The sequence below is a fragment of the Aquarana catesbeiana genome, linkage group LG01, assembly GCF_042186555.1.
Source record: "Aquarana catesbeiana isolate 2022-GZ linkage group LG01, ASM4218655v1, whole genome shotgun sequence".
Lineage (NCBI taxonomy): Eukaryota > Metazoa > Chordata > Amphibia > Anura > Ranidae > Aquarana > Aquarana catesbeiana.
The window spans coordinates 248,498,682-248,523,332 of record NC_133324.1 but is presented as its reverse complement, the minus strand read 5'-3'; the positions used below and the strand labels follow the sequence as shown (position 1 = coordinate 248,523,332).

The 24,651-nt window shown below is 41.4% G+C and overlaps 1 protein-coding gene across 18 annotated transcripts in view; it reads left to right on the top strand.

The window, feature by feature from the left end:
- Nucleotides 1-24,651, top strand: part of NCOR2 (nuclear receptor corepressor 2) — a 712,221-nt gene that overhangs the window by 418,208 nt on the left and 269,362 nt on the right. For all 18 annotated transcript variants that reach the window (XM_073627809.1, XM_073627730.1, XM_073627722.1 and 15 more), the window contains exons 13-14: nt 6,112-6,166; nt 10,499-10,597. In XM_073627809.1, the coding sequence (XP_073483910.1) occupies nt 6,112-6,166; nt 10,499-10,597 (154 nt within the window). The remainder of the gene's footprint in view (nt 1-6,111; nt 6,167-10,498; nt 10,598-24,651) is intronic.

Here is a 24,651-nt window from a genome sequence, read left to right as displayed (position 1 = left end):
CTAAAAATGAGAATCACCTAGAAACAGTCTTTGTGGCTGATTTCAAGGTTTTCCTTCTCATGAGCTACAGCCACTGTGAAAAGCGTTTTAATGGCTTAACATATCTTAACCCCTTCCGGCACATATGCGGCCTCGGCCTTAAGGGGATTTACCGGGATGATGCCTGCAGCTGCAGGCATCATCCGGTACTCTTTTTTTTTTTTTTTTCTTTTTTTTTTTTTAGAGCGGGCGGTCGGCTCTTCAGGGATAACAACCGATGCGGCTTTTAGACACTCGGCTGTTATCCCAGAGGAGCGAGAGGGGATGTTCACCCCCCCCCCCCCCCCCTTCTGCTGCTCTTCCCAGGCCTCCCGTCCCACCGGGAGACCCGATCCATGATCGGGCACTTCCGCCGGCTAGAGTGAGACTGGAACGAAGCCGGAAACTGCTTCCTTCCAGTCTATTTTGTGTAAACACGGAAGCGACGTCACAACGTCACTTCCGGTTTACTCAGCTGCCAATGGCGCCGGTTTAAAAAAAAAAAAAAAAAAAAACGGTATTAAAAATCCCCATTTTCGGCGATCTGGATACTTTAAAGTGCAAAGGAGGGATTTGATCCCTCCATAAAGAGTACCTGTTGCCACCTATTACTGTCACAAGGGATGTTTACATTCCTTGTGACAGCAATAAAAGATATCAAGTCACAATGTAAAAATAAATAAAATAAGGAAAAAAAAAAAAAAGTAAAGCACCCCCAGAGCTGGCGCAGCAAAGAAAACGCACACATGAGCCGCATATGTAAATGGTGTTCAAATCATACATGTGAGATATAGCTGCGATCGTCAGAGTGAGAACAATAATTCTAGCACTAGATCTCCTCTGTAACTCTAACCTGGTAACCGTTATTTTTTTTTTAAAGCGCCGCCTGTGGAGATTTTTCTGTGCCGTAGTTTGTCGCCATTCCACGAGTGTGTGCAATTTCAAAGCATGACATGTTAGGTATCTATTTACTCAACGTAACATCATCTTTCACATTTATATAACAAAAAACTGGGCTGACTTTACTGTTCATTAAAGTGTCTTTTTTCCTAAAATTGCGTTTGAAAGACTGCTGCGCAAATACTGTGTGACATAAAATATTGCAACAATCGCCATTTTATTCTCTAGATTCTCTGCTAAAAAATATATATATAATGTTTGGGGGTTCTAAGTAACTTTCTAGCAAAAAATACGGATTTCAACTTGTAAGCAACAAATGTCAGAAATAGGCTTAGGCATGAAAGGGTTAATATGTCTACAGCGAAGAATCAGACATAATAACAAGACGATGAGAACAGCCTCCAATCTTATGTATATGTATTAAACCTGGGCATGTCAGTAACCAGCATATTGGCCAGGTGATGTGTTTTGGGGTTTTCTTTGGAGTGCATACTCATTTATAATTGATTGATCATTTTTAAAATGGAACTTCACCAAAAAGGGAAAGTTCTGCTCCCCCTCCCCAACTACTTTTGGATGTTTTCTGACAGGCACCCCCTCCGAGCAAAAGTTTGCTCCCCCACCCCTGCCCACAACCTTCTGGGACACATCACAGCTCCCAGGAGGCTGCAGGTCCATTGAGAGAGTGCAGTGCTATTTGCACATGCACAGTGTGTAGCACCAAGTAGTCACAGCCAGCTTCCCACATCCAAGATGCTGGCTCTGGGGACCCAAAGACCGTTGAACTGGCCTGGGTGAGGACAGCGCTGGATCCCCGGACTGGTAGGTGCATGTTTATTAAAAGTCAGCAGCTACAAATACTGTTGCTGCTGACTTTTGTTTTGAGTTCTTTTTTTAGGGGTGCACTGAATGGGTTTTTTGGTGCCAATAACAAAAATGAAAAATACACTAGGCTGAAAACGATACCGAAAATGAGTGTTTTTAAAAAATATTTTTATACAGCAGATGGTCAGAGACTGGGGACATGGTACAGGAGATGGTCAGACTGCAGACGTGGTAAAAGAGATGATCAGAGACTACAGACCTGGTACAGGAGATGGTCAGAGACTGCAGACGTGGTACAGGAGATCAATGCAGCCTCACCAGGTTCCTTTAAATACAGCCTGCCAGTGCCCATCATGCAGCCTGCCTTTGTATGTCAGACAGGATCAGGACAGGGCAGTGTTGGCAAGGCAAAGCCAAGAACAGTGCTCTATCTATGAAGGTGGGCTGTCAGCACACCGCGTTAAGGAGCAGCTTGTAAGTATGCTCCTCCCGCTGATCATACTGACAAGCTGCTCCTTAACGCAGTGTGCTGACAGCTTTCCTCCATAGAGCACTGTTTTGCTTTCAGCCGCCTCGTTGAGGAGGGGAGAAGAGGACTGGACTGGGGCTGGATGGAGACTCTCCAGAACGACACCCCCGTACTGGGCGGCACCAGGGACGTAGCCCTGCCCCATTTTCGGCGCCGTTATCGGCATGATTTCTCTTTCGGCAATTTGCCGAAAAGGCCATTTTCGGCCAATATGTTTCGGCGCATCCCTAGTTCCTTTATAAAATTTTAAATGACATGCAGATTGCAGGCATAAGGTTAAATCTATGATAGAACAGTTGGAGAGATCTGTACAATAATTGTGATTGTCCACAGTGAAATGGAACAGAAGGTAATCTGTTTACTGAAGTGACCTATCCAGTAAGTTTAGCCTCTTCTCATCCTGACCCTTTTTCAGCTGACAGTGGGCTAAAGTCGGCTGTCAGATGACGTCAACTTTACAGTCAGGATCCACCCAAATGCCTGGACTGGCAGCTGGCTCAGCCAGATTGCAAGCCCTTATGAGCAGGACCTTCATTTGAATGAGTTTCTTCTACCTTGTCATTTTACAGTATTTTTTTTACGTTGTATTCTAACTTGATTTGCGATCCTTTTTATGTGTTGCTTTTTTTTTTTTTGTAAAATGCATTGCAAAACGTTATTTTAATAAGCGATTGCCATCACTGATTACACAGTAACGATTCTGGCCCAGCAGACTTTGAAATGCACGTTTCAAAGCTGAAATATATTATAGGGCTGATTTGTGAAAACGTGGGCTGAAGTGGTATTACTATCCAAAGCAATTTAATAGGTTTAATTTCCTTTAATTCTGAGAGAGAAAAAGAAGAAATGGATCTGGTTGTTGTATGCAAATTTACTATATTACATTCAATGTTGTATATATCCAAATGGTTTGATTTTGTAACCAACCATACAAAGGTATACCAGAAAAAGTAGCAAATAAGCAATAGGATTTCTAATAGCCAATCATCAGGTTTTACAATCCGGGAGTAAGCCATTACTGTATAGTTTATTAAGACTAAACATGCACTGCAGCATTCTTTTACAATGGGCGCCTTTATCAATAGTGTTAACTGGCATGCACATTGACTATATACATAGTTGCTAGTGCTTTATATTAAATCTTTTAATGCCTTTTGAGTCCAAATCAGTCTGCCTACACTTTTTTTAACTCTACATCTTTGGAAAATTGAATTAAAAATAATACATGGCTTGTTAAATACTTCTCTTAACCACTTGCTGACCGGCTCCTGTACATATACGTTGGCAGTTTAAAGATGGATATCTCGGTAACGGCAGCAGCTGCTGCCACAACCGAGATATCCATCTTTTCGGCCGGTGATTCTGTTTACGATAATGGTGGTCTCTGCAGCGGATTCGCCAGGAGATCACCGTTATTGGCGGCGGGAGAGGGACCTTTTCGTGGCTGGGTATGCAGACGAATGAGGGGAAGATTGCCCCCACCCGTCTCCATACTAATAGCGGGGCGGAAGCGACATCAAAACGTCACTTCCGCCCATACGTCTTAAAGGGCCATTTTTCTGTTATTTTTTAAAATGACTATTTTTTTTTTTTTTTTTTTTTTAATTGCAATTAAGTCCAAATATGAGATCTGAGGACTTTTTGACCCCAGATCTCATATTCTCAGATCTAGAGGACCTGTCATGCTTTTTTCTATTACAAGGGATGTTTACATTCCTTGTAATAGGAATAAAAGTGACCCAATTTTTTTTTTTTTTTTTTTTTTTTTTAAACAGTGAAAAAATGAATAAAATCAAGTAAAATAAGAAATTTTTTTTTTTTTAAAAGCGCCCCATCCCGACTAGCTCGCGTGCAGAAGCAACCGCATACGCGAGTAGCGCCCGCATATGAAAACGGTGGTCAAACCAAACATGTGAGGTATCGCCGCAATTGATAGAGCGAGAGCAATAATTCTAGCCCTAGACCTCCTCTGTAACTCAACACATGCAACCTGTAGAATTTTTTAAATGTCGCCTATGGAGATTTTTAAGGGTAAAAGTTTGACGCCATTCCACGAGCGGGCGCAATTTTGAAGCATGACATGTTTGGTATCAATTTACTTGGAGTAACATTATCTTTCACAATATAAAAAAAAATGGGCTACCTTTTACTGTTGTCTTTATATATATTTTTTTTTATTCAAAAAAGTGAATTTTTTCCAAAAGTGCGCTTGTAAGACCGCTGCGCAAATACGATGTGACAAAAAGTAATGCAATGACAGCCATGTTATTCTCTAGGGCGTTAGAAAAAAAATGTATAATGTTTGGGGGTTCTAAGTAATTTTCTAGCAAAAAAACTTGTTTTTAACTTGTAAACACCGAGTCTGAAAAAGAGGCCTGGTCTTTAAACCGGTTCAATACCGGGCCTTTTCACCCCCTTCCTTCCCAGACCAATTTTTAGTTTTCAGCACTGTCGCACTTTAAACGACAATTGCGCGGTCGTGCGACGTTGTACCCAAACAAAATTGACGTCCTTTTTTCCCCACAAATAGAGCTTTCTTTTGGTGGTATTTGATCACCTCTGCGGTTTTTATTTTTTGCGCTATAAACAAAAGAAGAGCGACAATTTTGAAAAAAACACAATATTTTTTACTTTTTGCTATAATAAATATCCCAATTAAAAAAAAAAAAAAACTAATTTTTTTCCTCAGTTTCGGCCGATATGTATTCTTCTACATATTTTTGGTTAAAAAAAACGCAATAAGCGTATATTGATTGGTTTGCGCAAAAGTTATAGCGTCTATAAAATACAGGATAGATTTATGGCATTTAAAAAAAAAAATGTATTTATTTTTTTTTTTTTACTAATAATAGCGGCGATCGCGATTTTTTTTTTTTTTCGTGATTGCGACATTATGGCGGACACATCGGACACTTTTGACACATTTTTGGGACCATTCACATTTATACAGCAATTAATGCTATAAAATTGCATTGATTACTGTGTAAATGTGACAGGCAGTGAAGGGGTTAACCACTAGGGGGACACAAGGGGTTAAATGTGTTTCCTAGGGAATGCTTCTAACAGTAGGGGGCGGGAACGTACAAGGGGAGGAGACCGATCAGTGTTCCGCTGTTCTGGGAACACAGATCGCTCTCCTCTGAGTTGACAGGACGTGGATCTGTGTGTTTACACACAGAGATCCACGGTCCTGCCCGGTTAACGGGCAATCGCGGGTGCCCGGTGGACATCGCGGCCGCCGGGCACACGCACCGGGTCCCGAGCAACGCGGCGGGCGCGCGCGCCCCCTAGGCGGCCGGGAACCCGAGGCCGTCATATGACGTCCACCCAGTATGGGAGATCCCATTTGTGGACGTCATTTGACTATAGGCGGGTAGGGAAGTGGTTAAAAAAAGTTAATATTCCAAACACCACATATGATCTTGTCTGGCTACCTCTACTTTGAAATCACTGATTCAGAAGAAGAAAAGCATGTAGGTGAGGAAATCAGAATGAAATTGTGTATTCTGCTCAGCATACTTTTTTCCAGATCACTACATGTCACTAGATCAGGCAGCCAGAAAACTAGTATTTTCAGAAGAGAAGGTCAACAATTGCAAACCCATTCTTCCTCAGGACAAGCTTCTATTTTTTATGTAAGGCTCCATTGCATATATCAAATCTGTTTGCATGCTGATAGTGCAAATCATCCATTTGTAGCTTGGTGACATGATGTTGGCACTGTCCTGGTGTATGAGAAGGACATTCCGCTGTGTAATATTAATGTGACATGTGGCGTGCTGAGAATTAAGAGTTTTTTATGGTGTTAAGTCTAAGCTGTTATGTTTTTCTCATTACAGATTTATCCAGCAACCAAAGAACTTTGTGTTCATTGCTTCGTTCCTGGAAAGAAAGGTACTAATATTTTTTTATAATTGTCTGAGAAAAATTTTTGTTACATACTGTATGTTTTTCATAGGACAGCCCATACATGATCCCTTTTTTTTTTTTTTTTCTCCGTTCAACCAGGGGGATTCGCATTTGATGTGGATGAGGGATTACTCCCCTGAGCTATTGTATAGCTATACGTTGATTAGTGTTGCCGGCTTTAGCCAGCGGCACTGATCATTCGGGAAAAACCCTGACAGTCCCCCTGGGCTAGCTGGTTGTACACAAGTCAACCAAATAGATCAAATTCAGTACAACTAGCTAGCCCAGGGGGACTGGCAGAATCACCAGGTATTTCACAAAGAGAACAGGATACTTTTTAACACAAGTACATGGTACAGCAGGCACATATCGGGAATATGAAATGTTGGGGGTAACACTTTTTTTTTTTTTTACGCTAAATCAATCTTTTTCTTTGTAGAGTTGAATGGGTCAAAGATCATTAGGAATAATCTAATTTGTTTGATTTAGATGTCAACTTTTTTCCTTGGATTTTTTATATTAGGACTGATTGACTACTCAAGAACAAAAGAGTATGTGCAAAATTGGGATTAGTGCCCATGGCAACCAGCAGATTTTTTTTTATTTTTTTATTTTTTTTCAGGACAATAAAAGTGAATTAATTTGATACAGGTGACCACTACAGTTTTGCTTATTTATTTTCTTTGTATTGAATTAGGCTCATTGTTTTAGGGCAGTACTATTTACAGAAAAAAATGAATAGCACTCTGTATATAAAATCGGGCAGAGATTCATGAGTTGGAGCATAGTCAAAGTCAACTTTTCTCACGACGATATACATCAGCACTTTGAAGAGGGATATTGTTGTTTATGGCAGCAGCTAGCTACCATAACCCCTGTATCCTCCTCTTCAGTCTGGTTTCAGATAAAAGTGGTGGATTCGCCACGAGATCGCTTTTATCGGCGGCGGTAGAGGGGGCCCGCCGCTCTCCAGTGCCCTCTGCCACTTACCGGAGCCTCCGGCAGCGTTGGAGGCGATTGGATCCTTCTCCCTGTTAGGTATGGAGATGAGTGAGGGGAAGATGGCCCCCACCCGTCTCCATACCATTGCAGGACGGAAGCGATGTCAAAACGTCACTTCCGCCCATAGCTCTTAAAGGGACTTTTTTTTTTTTTTTTTTTTTTTTTTTTATTGCTTTTCAGTGTAAATGTGAGATCTGAGGTCTTTTTGACCCCAGATCTCATATTTAAGAGGTCCTCTCATGCTTTTTTTTTTCTATTACAAGGGATGTTTACATTCCTTGTAATAGGAATAAAACTGACACTTTATTTTTACACTGTTCTTTAAAAAATAAAAAGTAAAATTAAATAAGAAAAATAATTTTTTTTTTTTTTAACACGCCCTGTCCCGCCGAACTCGCGTGCAGAAGCGAACGCATATGTGAGTAGCGCCCGCATATGAAAATTGTGTTCAAACAACACAGTATGAGGTATCACCGCAATCGCTAGAGCGAGACCAATCATTCTAGCCCTAGACCCCCTCTGTAACTCAAAACATGCAACCTGTAGTTTTTTTTTTTAAACGTCACCTATGGAGATTTTTAAGGGTAAAAGTTTGTTGCCAATCCACGAGCGTTTTACTGTTTTTTATTTTTTAATGCAAAAAAGTGTATTTATTCCAAAAAAAGTGCTCTTGTAAGACCGCTGCACAAATACGGTGTGACAGAAAGTATTGCAACCACCACCATTTTATTCTCTAGGCTGTTAGAAAAAAAAATATATTGTTTGGGGGTTCTAAGTAATTTTCTAACAAAAAATAAACTGTTTTTAACTTGTAAACACCAAATCTCAGAAAGAGGCTCGGTCCTTAAGTGGTTAAAGCGGTGTTAAACCTAAAAACAAAAATGCTGCTTTCCAAGGGTGTCTGCACTGATCTGTAGAAAGAGAAACCACCCTAAGACAGGAAGTGTCGAAGCACGATCACCAGGTGAAAATAAAGGGAAAAAAGCCTTAGAAGAAAGTTAATGCAGCCACCACATCTAAGGATTGATAAGCTGCAATATATTACATTTTATATTTGAGTTTCCTACCCCTTTTAAGGTATACAATTTTGTGTCTGCTGATTATTTTGAAATGCTGATTAAATTCTGGTTATGCATTTTCGTCATTCTTTGAGCCTTACTTTGTGAGCCTACAATTCTGCAGTAACTCAGAATATACACTATATTACCATAAGTATTGGGATGCCTGCCTTTTACACGCACATGAACTTTAAAGTGGTTGTAAACCACTGCACTTTTTTTTTTTTTACCTGCAAGGCAAAGGCATAATACTAGCACATTATGTGAAATTTACCTCCAAAAATGTCATCACTGGAGACGGCGTCCATCTTCACCCGGTCTTCCTTCCGGGTTTGCGGACTCCGGCTCTGTGACTGGCCGGAACTGCAATGATGTCACTCCCGTACATGCGCGCAGGAGCCTCCGGTCACAGCACAGGGCTCTGAAGAAACAGCACGGGCGGTCATTCCTTCAGAGCACGTGCGCCAGTGATTACACTGGCTGCATGTACAGTAAATATATGGAATATATATATCGGTGCACGTTTAAGAGATATTTACGCTATCTATAGGTAAGCCTTAATCATTATAGATTTACCTATAGGTAAAACCTAAAGATGGAAGTTTACTTCCTTTTTAATGGCATCCAAGTCTTAGCCTGTAGAGTTCAGTATTGAGTTGACCCACTCTTTGCAGCCATAACAGCTTCAACTCTTCTGAGAAGGCCGTCCACAATGTTTAAGAGTGTGTCACAGAGTTCTGACCTTAACCCGATAGAACACCTTTGGGATGAATTAGAGCGGAGACAGCGAGCCAGGCCTTCTCCTTCACATCAATGCCTGACCTCATAAATGCACTTGGAAGAATGGTCAAACATTCCCATAGACACACTCCTAAACCTAGTGGACGGCCTTCCCAGAAGAGTTGAAACTGTTATAGCTGCAAAGGGTGGGCCAACTCCATTGAGACCTATGGACTTAGACTGGGATGCCATTAAAGTTCATGCGCGTGCAAAGGCAGGTGTCCCAATAATTTTGGTAGTCTAGTGTATATACCAGTATTGTTGAACTGTAAGTCTGTTGTTTCTGAAATACCCCCGCCCTGCCGTTTTTTATTTGAACACCTTTTTTCGTTATTTATTGAGGTAAAGTTTAATGAACGTTTTTATAGAGTATAATAATTCATAGAAGAGACACGGGATATATAAAAGTCTAAGACCCCTTTCACTCTGGGGCACTTTTCTGGCATTTTAGCGCCTGAAAAGCACCTCTCATGCCTCCCCAGTCTGAAAGCCCGAGTGCTTTCACACTGAGGCGGTGCACTTGCAGGACGGGAAAAAAAGTCCTGCAAACAGCATCTTTGGGGTGGTGTGGGAGCGGTGTATACACCGCTCCCAAAACACCCTGCCCATTGAAATGAATGGGCAGCGCTGCTGAAGCGCCTGCAAAGTGCTTCGGCAGTGCCGCAACGCGGGTGCTTTTAACCCTTTCTTCGGCTGTTAGCGGGGGTTAAAAGCGCCCCACTAGCAGCTGAAAAGCACTGCCATAACAGCAGTAAAGCGCCGCTAAAACTAGTGGCACTTTACTGGTAATGGCACCGCCCCAGTGTGAAAGTACCCTAAAAAAAATAAAGCAGACATTTTTACTTTTCCGTGCTGTAATGCAAGGATAAATTGTAAGCAAATTAAAGTAGTTGTAAAGATTGAAGGCTTTTACCTTCATACATTCTATCCATGAAAGTAAAAAAAATCTTCTGTCTGCAGCATCCCCCCTCTTGTTTACCGGAGCCCGCTTTTGATCCAACGATGTGCACGAGACCTGCGGCTCCCCCGGGTCTCTCCCTCCTCATTGGTTGAGACACAGAAGTGGGAGCCCCTGGCTCCTGCTACTGTCAATCACAGCCAGTGAGGGGGGATCAGTGGCAGGGCCGAGTCACACTCTGTTTGTCATATGGGCACGCAGAGGCGGCTTGGGATCGAGCATGCACGAGTGCCCCCATAGCAAGCTGATTGTTATGGGGGCACTTGGCAAGACGGAGGGGCCAGGAACACCGGTGGGGGGCCCAAAAAGAGGGGGACGGGCTGCTTTGTGCAAAACCAAGGCACAGAGCAAGTAAGTATAAAATGTTTATAATTTTTTTTAAATAAAACAAGCCTTTATTATCACTTTAACAACTTAACTTAAGTATATAAATTCATATTTTTGTGGAAAAATAAATCTGGTTCGGTGTTTGCACTGATGTAGTTATATTAACATGTGGGTATTCTCTCTGTTTCACAGACTGTGTCGGATTGTGTTCTTTTCTACTACCTGACTAAAAAGAATGAGAACTACAAAAGTCTTGTACGACGGAATTACAGACGCCGAGGAAAGAATCAGGTAAGGCACTATTTTTTTTCCCTTCTTGAAGTAATACCTGGTTTTCCTATAGATATCCACTGTGAACAGTGGCGATTTTCAAAAGTAATCAGTGGGCTATTTTGGAGGCCGCATTTTATTTATTTTTTTATTTTCCAAGGATTTTATTAGGTTTTTATATTGAAATACAAAGGGGTAAAGCAGCATGATCATGTATGGTAGGGTATAACATTTCCAAAATGAACATAGTCAGTGCAAAAAACAAACCTAGCATAACAATTAAATTCTTAGGAGAATGAACTTGTTTCAATATCACCCACCATTGTCTAGTCATGCAGTATGAAAGGGCCTAGTGAGTATTGCATATGAAGTCTACCAACTGTTTCTACAAGTGATTTGATACATCTCTTGTGTGATTACATCTCATTGGATTAGTGGTGCCAGAGTAATGTATTGTGCAGCAATACTTAGGTCAAGCTCAATTATATGGAGATATGCACCCTTATATTTATAAGATAATTGGGTGAAGAAAGTCAAAGGGAAGACATGGGAGCAGGAAAACTATAAAGGGTGCAAGGGAAAAGCCCACGGTTTGCATAGCTTGAGGAGTATAAGGTATATCATTTGCACCTCAATGTATGTCCAGAGCGGGAAATGGGTTGGTAGGGTACCAAACCCTATCTAGTTGTATTGCGTTAAAGATAGATTATCAATGAGAATGGGTGTCGGCCAGTTAAACTGTCACGTTTTGTGTTGTCACTGCATTCAGTGTTTCTTTAAAGTGGAACCAGCATGCCCACGTGCGGGTGAATTTAGAGGGGTCATCATGTGCGACACTGATCAGCTCCTCCATTTCAGCCATATGGCTAGTCTGACAGTACTAGTCCCTTAACGTTGGGGTTGTGGTAGTACCCCATACTACTGGGATGCAGTGCCTAGTGGCATTTACTAAATGAAGAGCTGGAGATTTGTGATATTTGGGTTTTGAAAGGGCAGTTTGATGTAGCAAGTACTGTGCTGGGGTAAAGTCAAGGGTAAAGGTGGTGATTTTAGTTATTTCATCTTTCACCGCTTTCCTGAATTCCTGTAATTTCGGACAGGACCACCAGATGTGCAACAAGGTGCAGATCGGCATCTTCAACACATAGGGGAGGTTAATGAAGAAAATTTGTGGAGGATTAAAGGGGTTCTGTACCACCCCGAGAAAAGCTTAAATCCTGTTTCCTGAGCTGTAACATTTACTGATCCTTTGTGCATGTGGGTAGATTTTATCCCAATCTGCGTCCGTAAGATTGAGTTCAAGTTGTGTCTCCCATGTCTGGCAGACTTTAGTGGTGCTCGGGGTGTATGTGGAAAATAACAGAGATCATATGTCGTTGTGTCATGAGTCCTGTGCAAATGGCTTTGAATGGTGTGTAGGAGCAGAACCAATCTGGTGAGGCTCTCAGGGGACTGAAAGTGCCTTAACTGAATGTAAGTCCAGAATGGGAACATAGCGTTTCGCATTTTTGCTTGTAGTGCTTCAAAGGATAGAAAGGCACCTTTATGGAAAAAAAATGTTCAGTGTATACCTGTTCGTGGGGCCATACGTCTTTTAAGAATTGGTTGGAAAGGCCTGGAGAGAAGTCTGGGTCATGTCTAAGGGGAGTAAGTGGACTTGGCTGAGATAAGAGCGTGGAAGGTTTACATGCTGTGAAGAAACTATGTAGGGAAGGGCTTACCATCGGGTGTGTGTTGTTTGGGTAGCCAAGGAATCAATTGTAGGGGTACCGCGTGACCTGCTTGCTCTATATAAATCCATGCTTTTATCTTTTGATGGAGATGCCTGTCAACAATTCTAGATAAGTGACACGCTAAGTAATATTTGTAGATGTCAGGCAGGCCTATGCCTCCTTCTAGTTTGGGTAGAGTAAGCATGGTATAGTTTAGTCTAGGACGTTTGTTGCCTTAGATGAATAGTGTACAGGCTCTGCGATATGCCATGAAAAATGCCTTGGGTAGCTGAATAGGTACCGTTTGTAGTACATAAAGGAGGCGGGGGAGTATGTTCATTTTTATTATGGCTGTCCGTCCAAACCATGAGAATAGCCCCTTATGCCAGGTTTGCAGGTCACTTTGGATTTTGTTCAGTGTGTAGAAGTCTGATAGGGATGTTGGAGTTGTATCCCAAGGTATGTTATCGAATCCTTTTGCCATACAAAGGGGAGGCTGGTTTTGCATGTTTTTACCTCATGTGCTGTTAGGGTCACGTTTAGAGCGAATGATTTAGTGAAGTTAATCTGCATATTAGAGAGGTCTTTGTAATGTGCAAAGTCTGTAAGTAGTGCAGGAATGGAAGTCAGTGGTTCAGATAGGAATAAGATATCATACGCAAACGCTGCTATTTTAAAGGTGCGTTCTGCAATCTCAATTCCTTTAATGTTGTTAGCTCTAAGGCGCTGCAGCAAGGGTTCCAGCGTCAGAACAAACAAAAGCGGCGAGAGAGGGCAGCCCTGCCTAGTGCCACCTGATATAGAGAAGGCATTCTATAGATGGCCATTCACTCTTACTCTAGCTGTCGGAGAAGCGTACAGTGCAAATAAGTAGTTAAGAATGTTATGGCCTAAGCGCTCCAAGACTGCACGCATTTAGTCCCAGGCTACCCTATTGAATGCCTTCTCTGTATCCAAAGACCGGAAAAACCCTCTGTGGTTGCTCTTAGTTAACCAGTAATGTAAGTTCAAGGCTTTCAGGGTATTGTCCCTGGCCTCTCTGCCTGGGATAAAGCCAACCTGATCATTGGTTATGAGTGATGGCATATGTACAGATAAGCGATTGGCTAAAATTATTGCGAACATTTTTCAGTCGACATTGAGTAAGGATATGGGCCTATAATTGGTGACCTGAGTTGGTTCTTTTCCTTCCCTGGGAATTACCGTTGTGTGCTTCCAACTTGCCCATAAGGCCACTCGGGTTGGATGTTAGCAAGTTGAAAGCGGACAGAAAAGGGACTGTGAGAACGTTGACAAAAAATTTTGTAATAAGATGTCGAAAAGCCAGCATTCTTTCCTACTTTTGAGTTGTTTTATAGATAGGGCTAGTTCCTCAGCTGTGATGGAACAGTTCACATTTTGTACATCCTCCCTGGAAATAGGATTTGGACTATATTCTGTTAAAAAGGCTGAGATGGATGCTTGCCTAAAGATTTGGTCGGTCCTAGAAGGTGAGTTAGGTCTCATGTTATAAAGATTTGCACAGTAGTGAACTAATTGGTCATCTATATCATCCGTTGAAGCTAGAAGTCGCCCCTCCGAGGATTTAATATGATGGATTGTGGTGGCAGCTTTTATAGATTGTAAGGGCTCTCGCTAACATCTTACCGCTTTTGTTTCCTTACTCATAGAAAAGTTTTTTGGATAGGATATATTTACGTCTTATCGTCCGTCCTAATTCAGTAAGTAGTTCTTTTCTGGCATCTAGTATATCCTTAAAAGTTTGATCAGCACGTGATATTTTTTTTTTTTTTTTTTTTTTTTTTTTATGCGAAGCTTCCAGTCCACGGATGCGGTCCGTTAAAGCATCTAGATGTGCCTGTCTCTCCTTCCTCTTCTGTGCGGTCATAGCAATTAGCTCTCCCCTAATCACATATTTGTAAGCTTCCCAAGTAGAGATATCGGAGATAGGGGAGATTGTTGGTTCTGAGTTTTTCTGAAAGTATAAGCTTAGATTAGTGTGAAGCCTGTGTATTTGGTCTGTGAGAAGAGAAGCGTCTATTGTTTGGTGTGCGGAGCAGATTCTGGGAATGTTAAGGTCATTGTGATTGGGTTATGATCAGAAATTATGGGCTCGATGGTGGCCTTTGAAAAGAAACTAAGGTCTGATTGGGAAAGAAAAAAGATAATCTAGCCTGGAGTGGCGATTGTGAGGTGGGGAGAAATATGTACAATCGTCGGTGTCGGGTGCGCCAGGTATCATAAGAAGGTCTAGTAGGATGAGGTTGATCTTCCGCAGTGCCCTATATAGCAAGGAACATGTGCCTGTAGAGGTGTCGAGGATGGGCTGCAGAGGTATATTAAGATCTCCGCCTAATATGAGGATGCCTGATTGAAAGGTGGTGAGGTGGTTCACAAGCTAGAGTGATTGGTCTGTTGTATAGAGTACCTTTCACAAAAAGGAACCTCCCCTCTGTGTCAGCAAGCATATCTGTAATATTTATCGGGGAGTGTTTAGAGATAAGGATGGACACCCCTTTAGTTTTGCCTTGGCTGTTGGTAGCATGATGAGCTATCGGGAAATGATGGTTGGTCAATTTGGGAATTTGGATCAAAAATGGGTTTCTTGTATAAGCACAATATCGGCTTTCATCTTTTTCATTAGTAGTAGCAGTTGAGAGCGCTTTTCTGGGATATTCAGTCCCTGAGCATTGATCGAGACCAACTTCAGGGTTTTAGGTATATCTTTAGCTTGTCTGGTATCCATTAGGAGAGCAATGGTGGGGTCTGATCAGTGAAGCACACAATATGTTCAGATATTCTTTGAGCAAAATGATGGAACCAATTGGTTTTCAGGGAGACAGGGGGTGAGGAGAGAAAAAAAAAAGGCGGGGGGCAAACTGGGAAGAGAGGGTAGGCCCGGGAGGCTATAAGAGGGTGGGGGAGAATGTCGGGACAAGAAATTCCGGGGACAGGTAAGAACCTGCTAGCCTGTCTGGAGGAGACTCAAAGTTTAGTTAGCGGTTAAGGGTATAGCTATTCATAAGGTATTAGTGTGGTAGTGCTATCTGCTGCATGACTGTGGTCCGTATATGGAAATCAAAGATAGCTGTGGCAGTTTGGGGGACATCGTGAGTTTGGAAGGAGACTATGTAGCCGGAGCAAAGTAAGATCAAGATTTAGTGATAATTAGGTGGGAGTCTATATATGTAGGTAAAGGGAGTAATGAAATTCTGGTTGGGGTCCATATCTATTACATCATAAGTGTTAATTTACGCCCTACCAGTTAGAGGTGAGGGTGGAATGTGGTAAGTCAGTCACATTGTATAAATAATAAAAACCAAAAAAACAACTCTAACAACATGTGTTAATATATCAATAATAAGAACTTCAAGCAGTAGCGAACCAGTATCGGCCTAACTGGCTGAGGCAAAATTGCAGGAGAGGCGTAATAATGATATGCCTCTAGAAGGAACCAGGAACAGTGGCAAGCTCCTTAGAATTTCAAAAGGACCCTGTCCTGAGTCAGTTGGGTCAGGTTGACATGTGGATTCTTTAGAGAAATTTGCTGAACTCGTGGATGATGATCATAGTAGTTCAACTAAAATCACCGCCATGGTGTCAACTGTTTAGTTAAAGCAGAAGGCCACTGTACCTTGTTCCATCCTGTGGGATCAATATACTACGTCATGTGTACAAAGGGTCATGACATCTTCTCTAAGTGATCTATTGGAGCAGTTTCACATATCACAGTCAATGTTCAGTGGGCAGCAGAGACGTAGCATGGTAACAAACCGGTGCGGGGAAACCTCTGCGTGAGTGCCATTAATGGTATCATAAATATGATTGTTTGGAGAGCCCCGGGTAATTATCAAAGGTTGCAGGAGTAGAAAAAAAAGGGGGGGGGGGAACCCCCACATTAAATGGAAACTTATGAAAAAGTTAATTGCGTCATACCATGTCTCAGGTTCAGGCTGGAGAAACGGCGGTATATAGCAATGGTAAGAGAAGTAAGTGGCAGAACGTTATGTCTTTTAGCCAAAGGGTGAGGTACGTGGCATTATGGATGGTGTTCATTTTGCAAAAACCTTGTAAGTGAGACAACTGCTCCATTGTATGTGAGTGCTTTAAATGCGCAAAGGTGGGAGAATGTAAAAAAAAAACAATTGCAACTGATAACCAGTAAACTTAGCTGTGTCATTGGACCATGTGTGGGCTGAGTGCTTAGAAGTCCTGTCTGGATTTTCGATGGGCTGGAGAGGAGCTAGGAGCTAGGGCTTTGACCAAAAAATGGTGTGCGGGCCGTGGCGTGAAAATGTGGCCTCCAGATCTCAACTGCTTTACCGCTGGCTGTTGTACCTAAACGTCCAAAAAGCACCCTTATTGTGATTGATAGAACTACTCCTACGACCTTGCTCGTGTGCACTTGTGTGCCAGCCCGGCTTTCTCTGATTAAAAAAAAAAAATTACCCTTGAAATCTACCGGAATATACAATGTACTTCAGCATTGCCATACTGAGGGATGTGAATAAAAGATAACAGAATTGTTTGCATTACATAACCTTCACCAGAAAGTGATTCAATGAATGAATCTGTTCAATAAATTCTCCAGCTACAACAAAGAAAGAGCGATTGAAAAAGGAGCTTGGGGTAGGATCTTAAAGGGCCACAGACTACCAATAATGAGGGATTGTTTTTTTTTGTGGGGGGAGGGTTTAAAGTTTTGCTGACCACTGTGCGATTGTTTTAGGGGTGGTTTAACATGTTTTGGGTTTGACGTCCACCCATTGTATGCAATACAATGTCATCCTTCATGAGCTTTCTTCGATTAATAACGGAAGACTTGAGCTTCAGTGGATGGCTTTAAAAGGCTAAGCCGCCTAAATACCAGTATGTTTCCTTATTTCCAAAACATTGTGCCAAAAAAAAAAAAAAAAAAAAAAAAAGGACTAGGGTGTCCACTTTCCAAAAAGGTTATTTTGGGAGTGTTTGTACTGTCCTGACATTTTATTGATGTGTTTTATTAATGTAAGGGAAGCAGTTGTTCAAAATTTTTTGTATTTCTTTCCCCCCTTTTTTAATAGTAAAACATTTTTTAAAAGCCACCAAAATACTGCTTCATCTGTCCCAAAAAATGGTTTTTGGTAGATTGTTACGTGATCAAGTATTTGTAAGTCAAATTATCACAGCACTGAAAAATAGCCTGGAAAGGGAGGGAGTATAACATGCCAGCCCTGAAGTGGTTAAAGGGGATTTGTTGAAAATCTGAAATCTTCCTGTGTGTAATGATGTAAAATGTACACCATTCCCAGTGGTGCTGTTTCGTTTTTTCTGGACAAAGACTTGCAACTACAGATTTCACCTGTTGCTGAAATATATTACTGTATGATACAACGTTAACATATAGTGATTAAGCCTGGTGGTGTGGTGTGAATTCACAGCGAATTTTCTGCAGATTTGGCACCACATCCAAATCACAATCCATGCGAACCGATTGCGGAGTGTATGTTAAGTTAACGATGCCCCGCAATCGTTTTGCAAAAGGCAGCGTGATTTGCAGAATTGGATTGCATGGGTGTGAACACCAAATCCATTACTCAAATTGCACCCAAAGACACCACATGCATTTCGCACAGCAATGTGCCGCGATTCCTATGCGCATTACATGCAGTGCCCCACACCGCATCAGTGTGAACCCGGGCTAAAGTCGGGAGACAGCGGCCGGTTAAAAAAAAGACGGCCATCATTCGGCCCACTGGGTTGCACCAAAAAAACCTTAGTGTGAACTCGGCTTTAGTGTGAGAATCATGTAATATTCTGGCTGAACTTTTTAGTCTAGCAAGCAATTCAGACAAAATCAGCATGAGACTAAAAGGATGTTTATCAAGGTGTGTGTGAAGTTTTCATGCTTGATTGGGGTAATGAGCTAAGTTGTTCTGCCTAAAACTAAGATAAATACTGTACTGTTTTTTTAATATACATTATTAGATTTGCTTTCTCTGGCAAAAAAAAAAATATTTACACTGGACAACAATTAATTTTTAAAGTTTTGCTTCCTGAAAAACGTTTGATTATAATAGACACCTTCAAACTGAACACATACTGTATACAGGATCAGAATGACCGTATCACACAGGAATCTTGAGAAATATGAAATGAACTTTTAATGACTGTTTCTGACACGTTGCATGAGTTCAACAAGGCTAAAAGATTTTGCTGCTGATTTGTAGTTGTACTCCGTGTCCAGTGCATCCCACTGCGGTGTCCAAAAATATTCAGCCAGCATTGATGTATTCCATTTGCTCTGATAACATTTTTTCCATGATGGCAAAGTCTTGGTGAAACCTTTCATCGTGTTCATCACTGACCACACCTAGATTTTGGGAAAGAAGTACAAGTGTGAATGCAGAAATTGAATCTTCAGAGGCATATTGTACTTCATGGTCTTGTATGCTGTAAGAAGTTTGTCAACCAGCTGAATGTACAGTAGTTTGGTGCTCTGTATTTGCCAACAACGTCCTTCAATGCCTTCCAGGTGTTTTTCTGGCCCCACTAAGGCCGGCCATAGCCTGTTCGAATCTTGGCTGGTTCAGCAGGAACCACTTGAGATTTGAAACGTGTGGGCAGGCTGAATGTACCAATCTGATCGATAGATCAACTTGGGTACAACCAGCCTGCTGGATTGACTTGCAATTATCGCTAGCAGCTGCTATAGCCGCTAGCAATAATCACTGTCTTCTCCTGGCTGGGACAGCTTCCCCCGCCTGCTCCTGCCTCCCGCTGAGAGTACACAATGTCTCAGTAGGAGGGATTCCCCTGTCAGCACTGTCTGTGTTGATGGGGGAATTGGTGCAAATTTCTTTCCTGCAACCATGGGTTGCAGCAAAACAATTTGCATGTCTATGACCTGCCTAACAGATCTTCTAACCGCTTGTCATTGATGACCTATCTGATCCGTGCATCAACCAAAATGCGCTGGTTAAACTTGGCATCAGTTATTCCTGAAACCATTTGTCTCAAATAATGAAGCCCTTCACCTGCCTTGTTCATTGCTTTCACATTTTATGAGAAGCCAAGTAGAGCTGCACGATTAATTGTTAAAAAAATTGCGATCTCGATTCAACCCCCCTCACGATATCTATGCAGTATTGCCCGAGTTCAGTCATGTAACAAGTGCAGAGAGTTCTCTGCTCAATCACAGCTGTCAAAAAAAAAACAGTCAGCTTGCCAAGTTTTTCACAACATTGTCAGGGCTGGGAGATAACTATAAACATTTTAACATTTAGTTATTTTGGAGATCAAGGGAATGAACTTCGGTCTGTAAATGAGGTCAGTTTAACCACTTAAAGACTAAACCTTTTCCTGACATTTTGTTGCTTACACGTTAAAATTTCAATTTTTTGCTAGAAAATTACAGTAAAACCTTGGTTTGAGAGTAACTTGGTTTGAGAGCGTTTTGCAAGACAAGCAAAATTTTTTAATACATTTTGAATTGATATTCAAGTGATGTCTTGATATACAGTAGAGTCATGTCACAACAGAGTATAAAAGAGTAGAGAGGCACCTCTAAGTGTAGCAATATGGTTACATTTAATGAAGGTACAAGGTACAACATTTAGCAACTCACATGGTTAAGAGGCACATCTAAGTATGTAGGCATCTGGGGTAAAGCTGTCCACGTAGAGAGCCGGCGGTGAGGAGGATGGTCTATGTGGACTGCTTTACCCCAGATGCCTGCATACTTAGATGTGCCTCTTTTTTAATCATCAACCATGTGAGTTGATAAACGTTGTACCTTCATTACAAGTAACCATATTGCCACACTTAGAAGCATCTCGCTTCTCTTTTATACTCTGTAGCTCCTAATGGATTTTGCTTCTAATCCCCTTGTGGAAGCTTCCATTTGTGGATGGACATTTTATGGTTAAACAACCTGGTCACATTGCTATAATCTTTTTATATGGACTATAAACTGAAGGACTTATGAATAAATGGTTGTGGAAGGAATCATCTGAGTTTCCATTATTTCTTATGGGAAAATTTGCTTTGATATACAAGTGCTTTGGAGCACAAGCATGTTTCTGGAACGAATTATGCTCGCAATCCAAGGTTTTACTTATTTATATTAGCAGAGACTCTAGAGAATAAAATGGCGGTTGTTGCAATATTTTATGTCACACTGTATTTGTGTAGTAGTCTTTCAAATGCAATATTTGGGGAAAAAAATACACTTCAATGAATTAAAAAAAAAACTAAACAGTAAAGTCATCCCATTTTTTTTTTTTTTTTTTTTTGTATAATGTGAAGCTGATGTTACGCCTTGAGAATCGTGATCTTTATTCTAAGCAAAAATTGTGATTCTCATTTTAGCCAAAATCGTGCAGCTCTAAAGCCGAGGCAAAAATATCTTTGGGTCAACAAGTGGTTCACATGCCACATTTTTCTGTCCTGGAACCAAATTCTTTTGGCGTGCCCATGTTTTTTTAAATGTAATAGGTGCTCTGGTACCGCTGCCATTGGCCCCATTCACATATGTAACAGTACCTGGTATATCTGAGCTACATTCCAAGCAGCAGAGCCACTGTTTTTAGATCTCCAGAGATATTCCAGTGTTATCCTTCAGCTGTATCAGAATATTCTGTATGCAAACTCAATACTTTTACCACACTTATGCCCCATACACACGGTCGGATTTTCCGATGGAAAATGTGTGATAGGACCTTGTTGTCGGAAATTCCGACCGTGTGTAGGCTCCATCACACATTTTCCATCGGATTTTCCGACACACAAAGTTTGAGAGCAGGATATAAAATTTTCCGACAACAAAATCCATTCGTGTGTACACAAATCCGACGGACAAAGTGCCACGCATGCTCAGAATAAATAAAGAGATGAAAGCTATTGGCCACTGCCCCGTTTATAGACCAGACGTACATGTTTTATGTCACCGCGTTTAGAACAATCGGATTTTCCGACAACTTTGTGTGACCGTGTGTATGGAAGACAAGTTTGAGCCAACATCCGTCGGAAAAAATCCTAGGATTTTGTTGTCAGAATGTCTGAACAAAGTCCGACCGTGTGTACGGGGCATTTAGAGATGTGAAAAAAAGATAACTGAATTGCTCTTATTTCATAACCTTTGCCAGGAACTTCATTTGAATTAATAAAAGGGGAAGTAAAAAAAAACAACAATCCACATGCATGATAAGCTATGAAGGGGGACATTGGTTTTCATAATTTTCCATGTGCACAAATATAGGAATGCTTTGGTGCACAAACATCCTAAGCTGACCGTAAGTAAAGCTTGTTGAAATGACTCCCTACTAGTGGGTCCTAATCCTTCATTCTTCTATTTAGAAGGGTCACAGAGTAGCTACTGTCCTCAGTTGAAGATCATTTATGAGGATCATTAAAGTATGGGGGGAAAAGGCTTCCCCAGTATGTTCAGCATACACCAAATCTACTGATAATCTCAAAATGTATTTTTCACTGAAGGTAACCTCTGCATTTCATAATCATAAGTCTTTGCCTTTTCTTCAAAACGAAATCTATTATTTTTGGTTAAGTGCTAGAAATTTATCCTTTAAAGCCTTTTGTTCAGTTTCAGAACATGGAACTGGTTAAACAGCTGTCGGCTTTTAGATATATTTTGTGTTTTACTTTACACTGTTACTTAGAGCAGTGGCCTCCAAACTTTGTAAACAAAGGGCCAGTTTACTTTCCTTCAGACCTTGGGGGTGGCAAACTGTGGCCATTGGGAGTAGGAATTATCATGGCATTAGTGGGCGTAAACAGTGCATCTATGGCATTAGAGGGAGGAATAGTGCCCCATTGTTGGTGGCAGTAACAGGAAATATGCCCCATTGTTGGTGTCGGTTGAAATAAAATTGCCCCAAGGGCTGCATAAAGACAAGCAAAAGGGTGCAGTTTGGCGACCACTGACTTAGAATAACAGGCCTTGTGAATGGTGAAATATTTCCCTTTGCAGCCACTACATTTCCATTTCCAGCCACTGCTGATAGAATGAAAGAGAATCTCTGATCAGTTGGTGTGCACAGTACTGGCAGTTCCACTCTCACAGATTTCAACCCATGAGGCCCTAATGTTTAGTAGTACTTACAAGAAACGGGTCATAAAGGATTGCTAGAAACCTTTTTTGAGGACACAGAAACTTTTCTCAATTCCTGAAGAAAATGAAATGAATTTCCTCTTTCCACAGGTTATAACTTGTTCAGTGCATAGTTTTAAGAAATAATTCTGGTTTAGCAGTGGTTGTAGTGTTGTATTTGCCCTCTTACAGGTGAAATCGTATTTGTAGTGCCTATAGTAGTAGCAGATAAAATATTCTGCCTGGGCCAGATAGATGTGAGAGTAAATTGCTGATTTTCTTAGTATTGATGTTTTATATTCACTCTGCCTTCTCTTGTATAGTTCAGCCGTTTAGGTGGCAAGAAAGTTATGTACATTAGATGAAAGACTGTCTTAGAGGAAATATTTACTTTTTGTACACATACTGTATATCCTATAAACATAGCCAGGATTTACTCTTGAATTACATTGAGATTTAGGAAATCGAGAAAAGATAGACAAGTTTTTCTGTACAAGTGGTATTCTTGTGATTGCTCTTATACCATACCTTCCAGTTTTTCACCCAAATCTTTTGAAACTGTAAATATTTGAGAATGTGAAATTTGAATATGTACAGAAATTATATAGTGAGCCTGCAGGCTTTGGTTACCTTGTAAGCTGGCCACAGACTTTTAAAGCAGTCACTTTTAGATGTAGGTCTGAAGAAGGAGCGATCTGCGCATGCTCCAAAACGCATTGCTGCCCTCGCCTGACTTCACTTCCGGTCCGTGCGTTCCATAGTGGTTCCGGAGGTCGGGCAGCCATCTTGCCTCCTTCTGCAGCTGCTGGTCGGCTTCTCCTCCTGGAGGTTTTGAAGCACCTTCTTGTATCCTTTTATGTTTATGCCAGAGTTGCTTCTCCTCATAACAACAAAAATGCTTGACAAATATGGCATGAAAATGTAATGATGCTACAGTTAGGATAACCATAATGGGGAGAGAGAGAGACGGATAAGGGAGAGTAAATGAAGGTTAAGCTAAAATGAGGGAGGGGCAGGAGGTAGCAATCTACACATGGGAGGGCCCCTGAGAGACATCAATGAATTTATCTGCTACAAAAAACTTCAAAATCTGTGAAAAACCGGAAGTTCAACCATGCGGTCCACATAATGGTGTGGCATTCACTCTTATCAGCATCCCATGCTATCATACGTTTTAGGTGTTCGATGCTGTCCACTTCACTAGCCCAATCTGCCAAAGAAGATTAGTGTTAACAGAACGAGCAGCCATCGGAAAATGTCGAATTAAGCTCTTCTCTATTTGCTTATAGGAGACTGGCAACATAGATATTATAGTTATGCGAGGTTCGTTTGGAAATTTGTCCCCAATTAATTTGTCATAGAGATGGAGAATTTTGTCCCAGAATGGGGTAATTCATGGGCATGTACCCCATATGTGTGTCATAGTGCCAGGGACCTGTAAACCTCTCCAGCACGTGTCTGGTACGTTAGGATCAATCCTATGTAGAAGAGTAGGGCCACTATACCCCCTAGACACAATTCGGTGTTTCTTTTGTGGGCATGGGATGAAATGGACAATTTAAGTGACAGCGCCAGTGTTTTGCCCCATTCCATATTATCAGGGCATACGTTCATTTCCCGTTCCCATTTTGAAATGAATGGTGGTAGATCTGGGTAAGGGATCTGAACTAAAATCTGATAGATTTGGGATAGCGAGTGCTCCGGTCTGCCAGACTGAGATAGCAATGACTCAAAGGCTGTCTGTGATCTATTCAATTCGTCAATGTTCGGTAATTTGTTCAGAAAGTGTCAATTGAGTATGTTTAAGCCAGGCCCCAGAAGTATTATGGCAGGGGCAAAGTATGCGGAATAAGGGAAGGAGTTTTCCGTTTCGGTTTGTATGGCTCAAGAGGAACATCAGATTTTTGCCACAAAAGAAATTTCGAGTTAGTATAGGTCAGAGAGAAAAATGCAAGTCCAAACAGCGGGGTCATGGGGCTAGGTCTCAAGGACAGTAAACCTTTGGCAAGGTATTTTGTCCCAGATTTCCTCCTACTTTTAGGTGTTTGCATGCTGGCTTAGCCTATCTTTATAGTGCTTGGTAATTTTCCAAAACCCTGACATTCTGTTAGCTTCCCCCACCCTCATTCACACCAGCTGTAACGCACAATCGCAATGCCTCTGTGTAAAAAGAACTTAATGAAATGTTACTTGTGACGTTTCAATAAAGTTGTAACAAGAGGTTAGCACATCAGTACTGTTTTTTCCCAGCAGTCCTTGAATGAAAGCAGATCTTT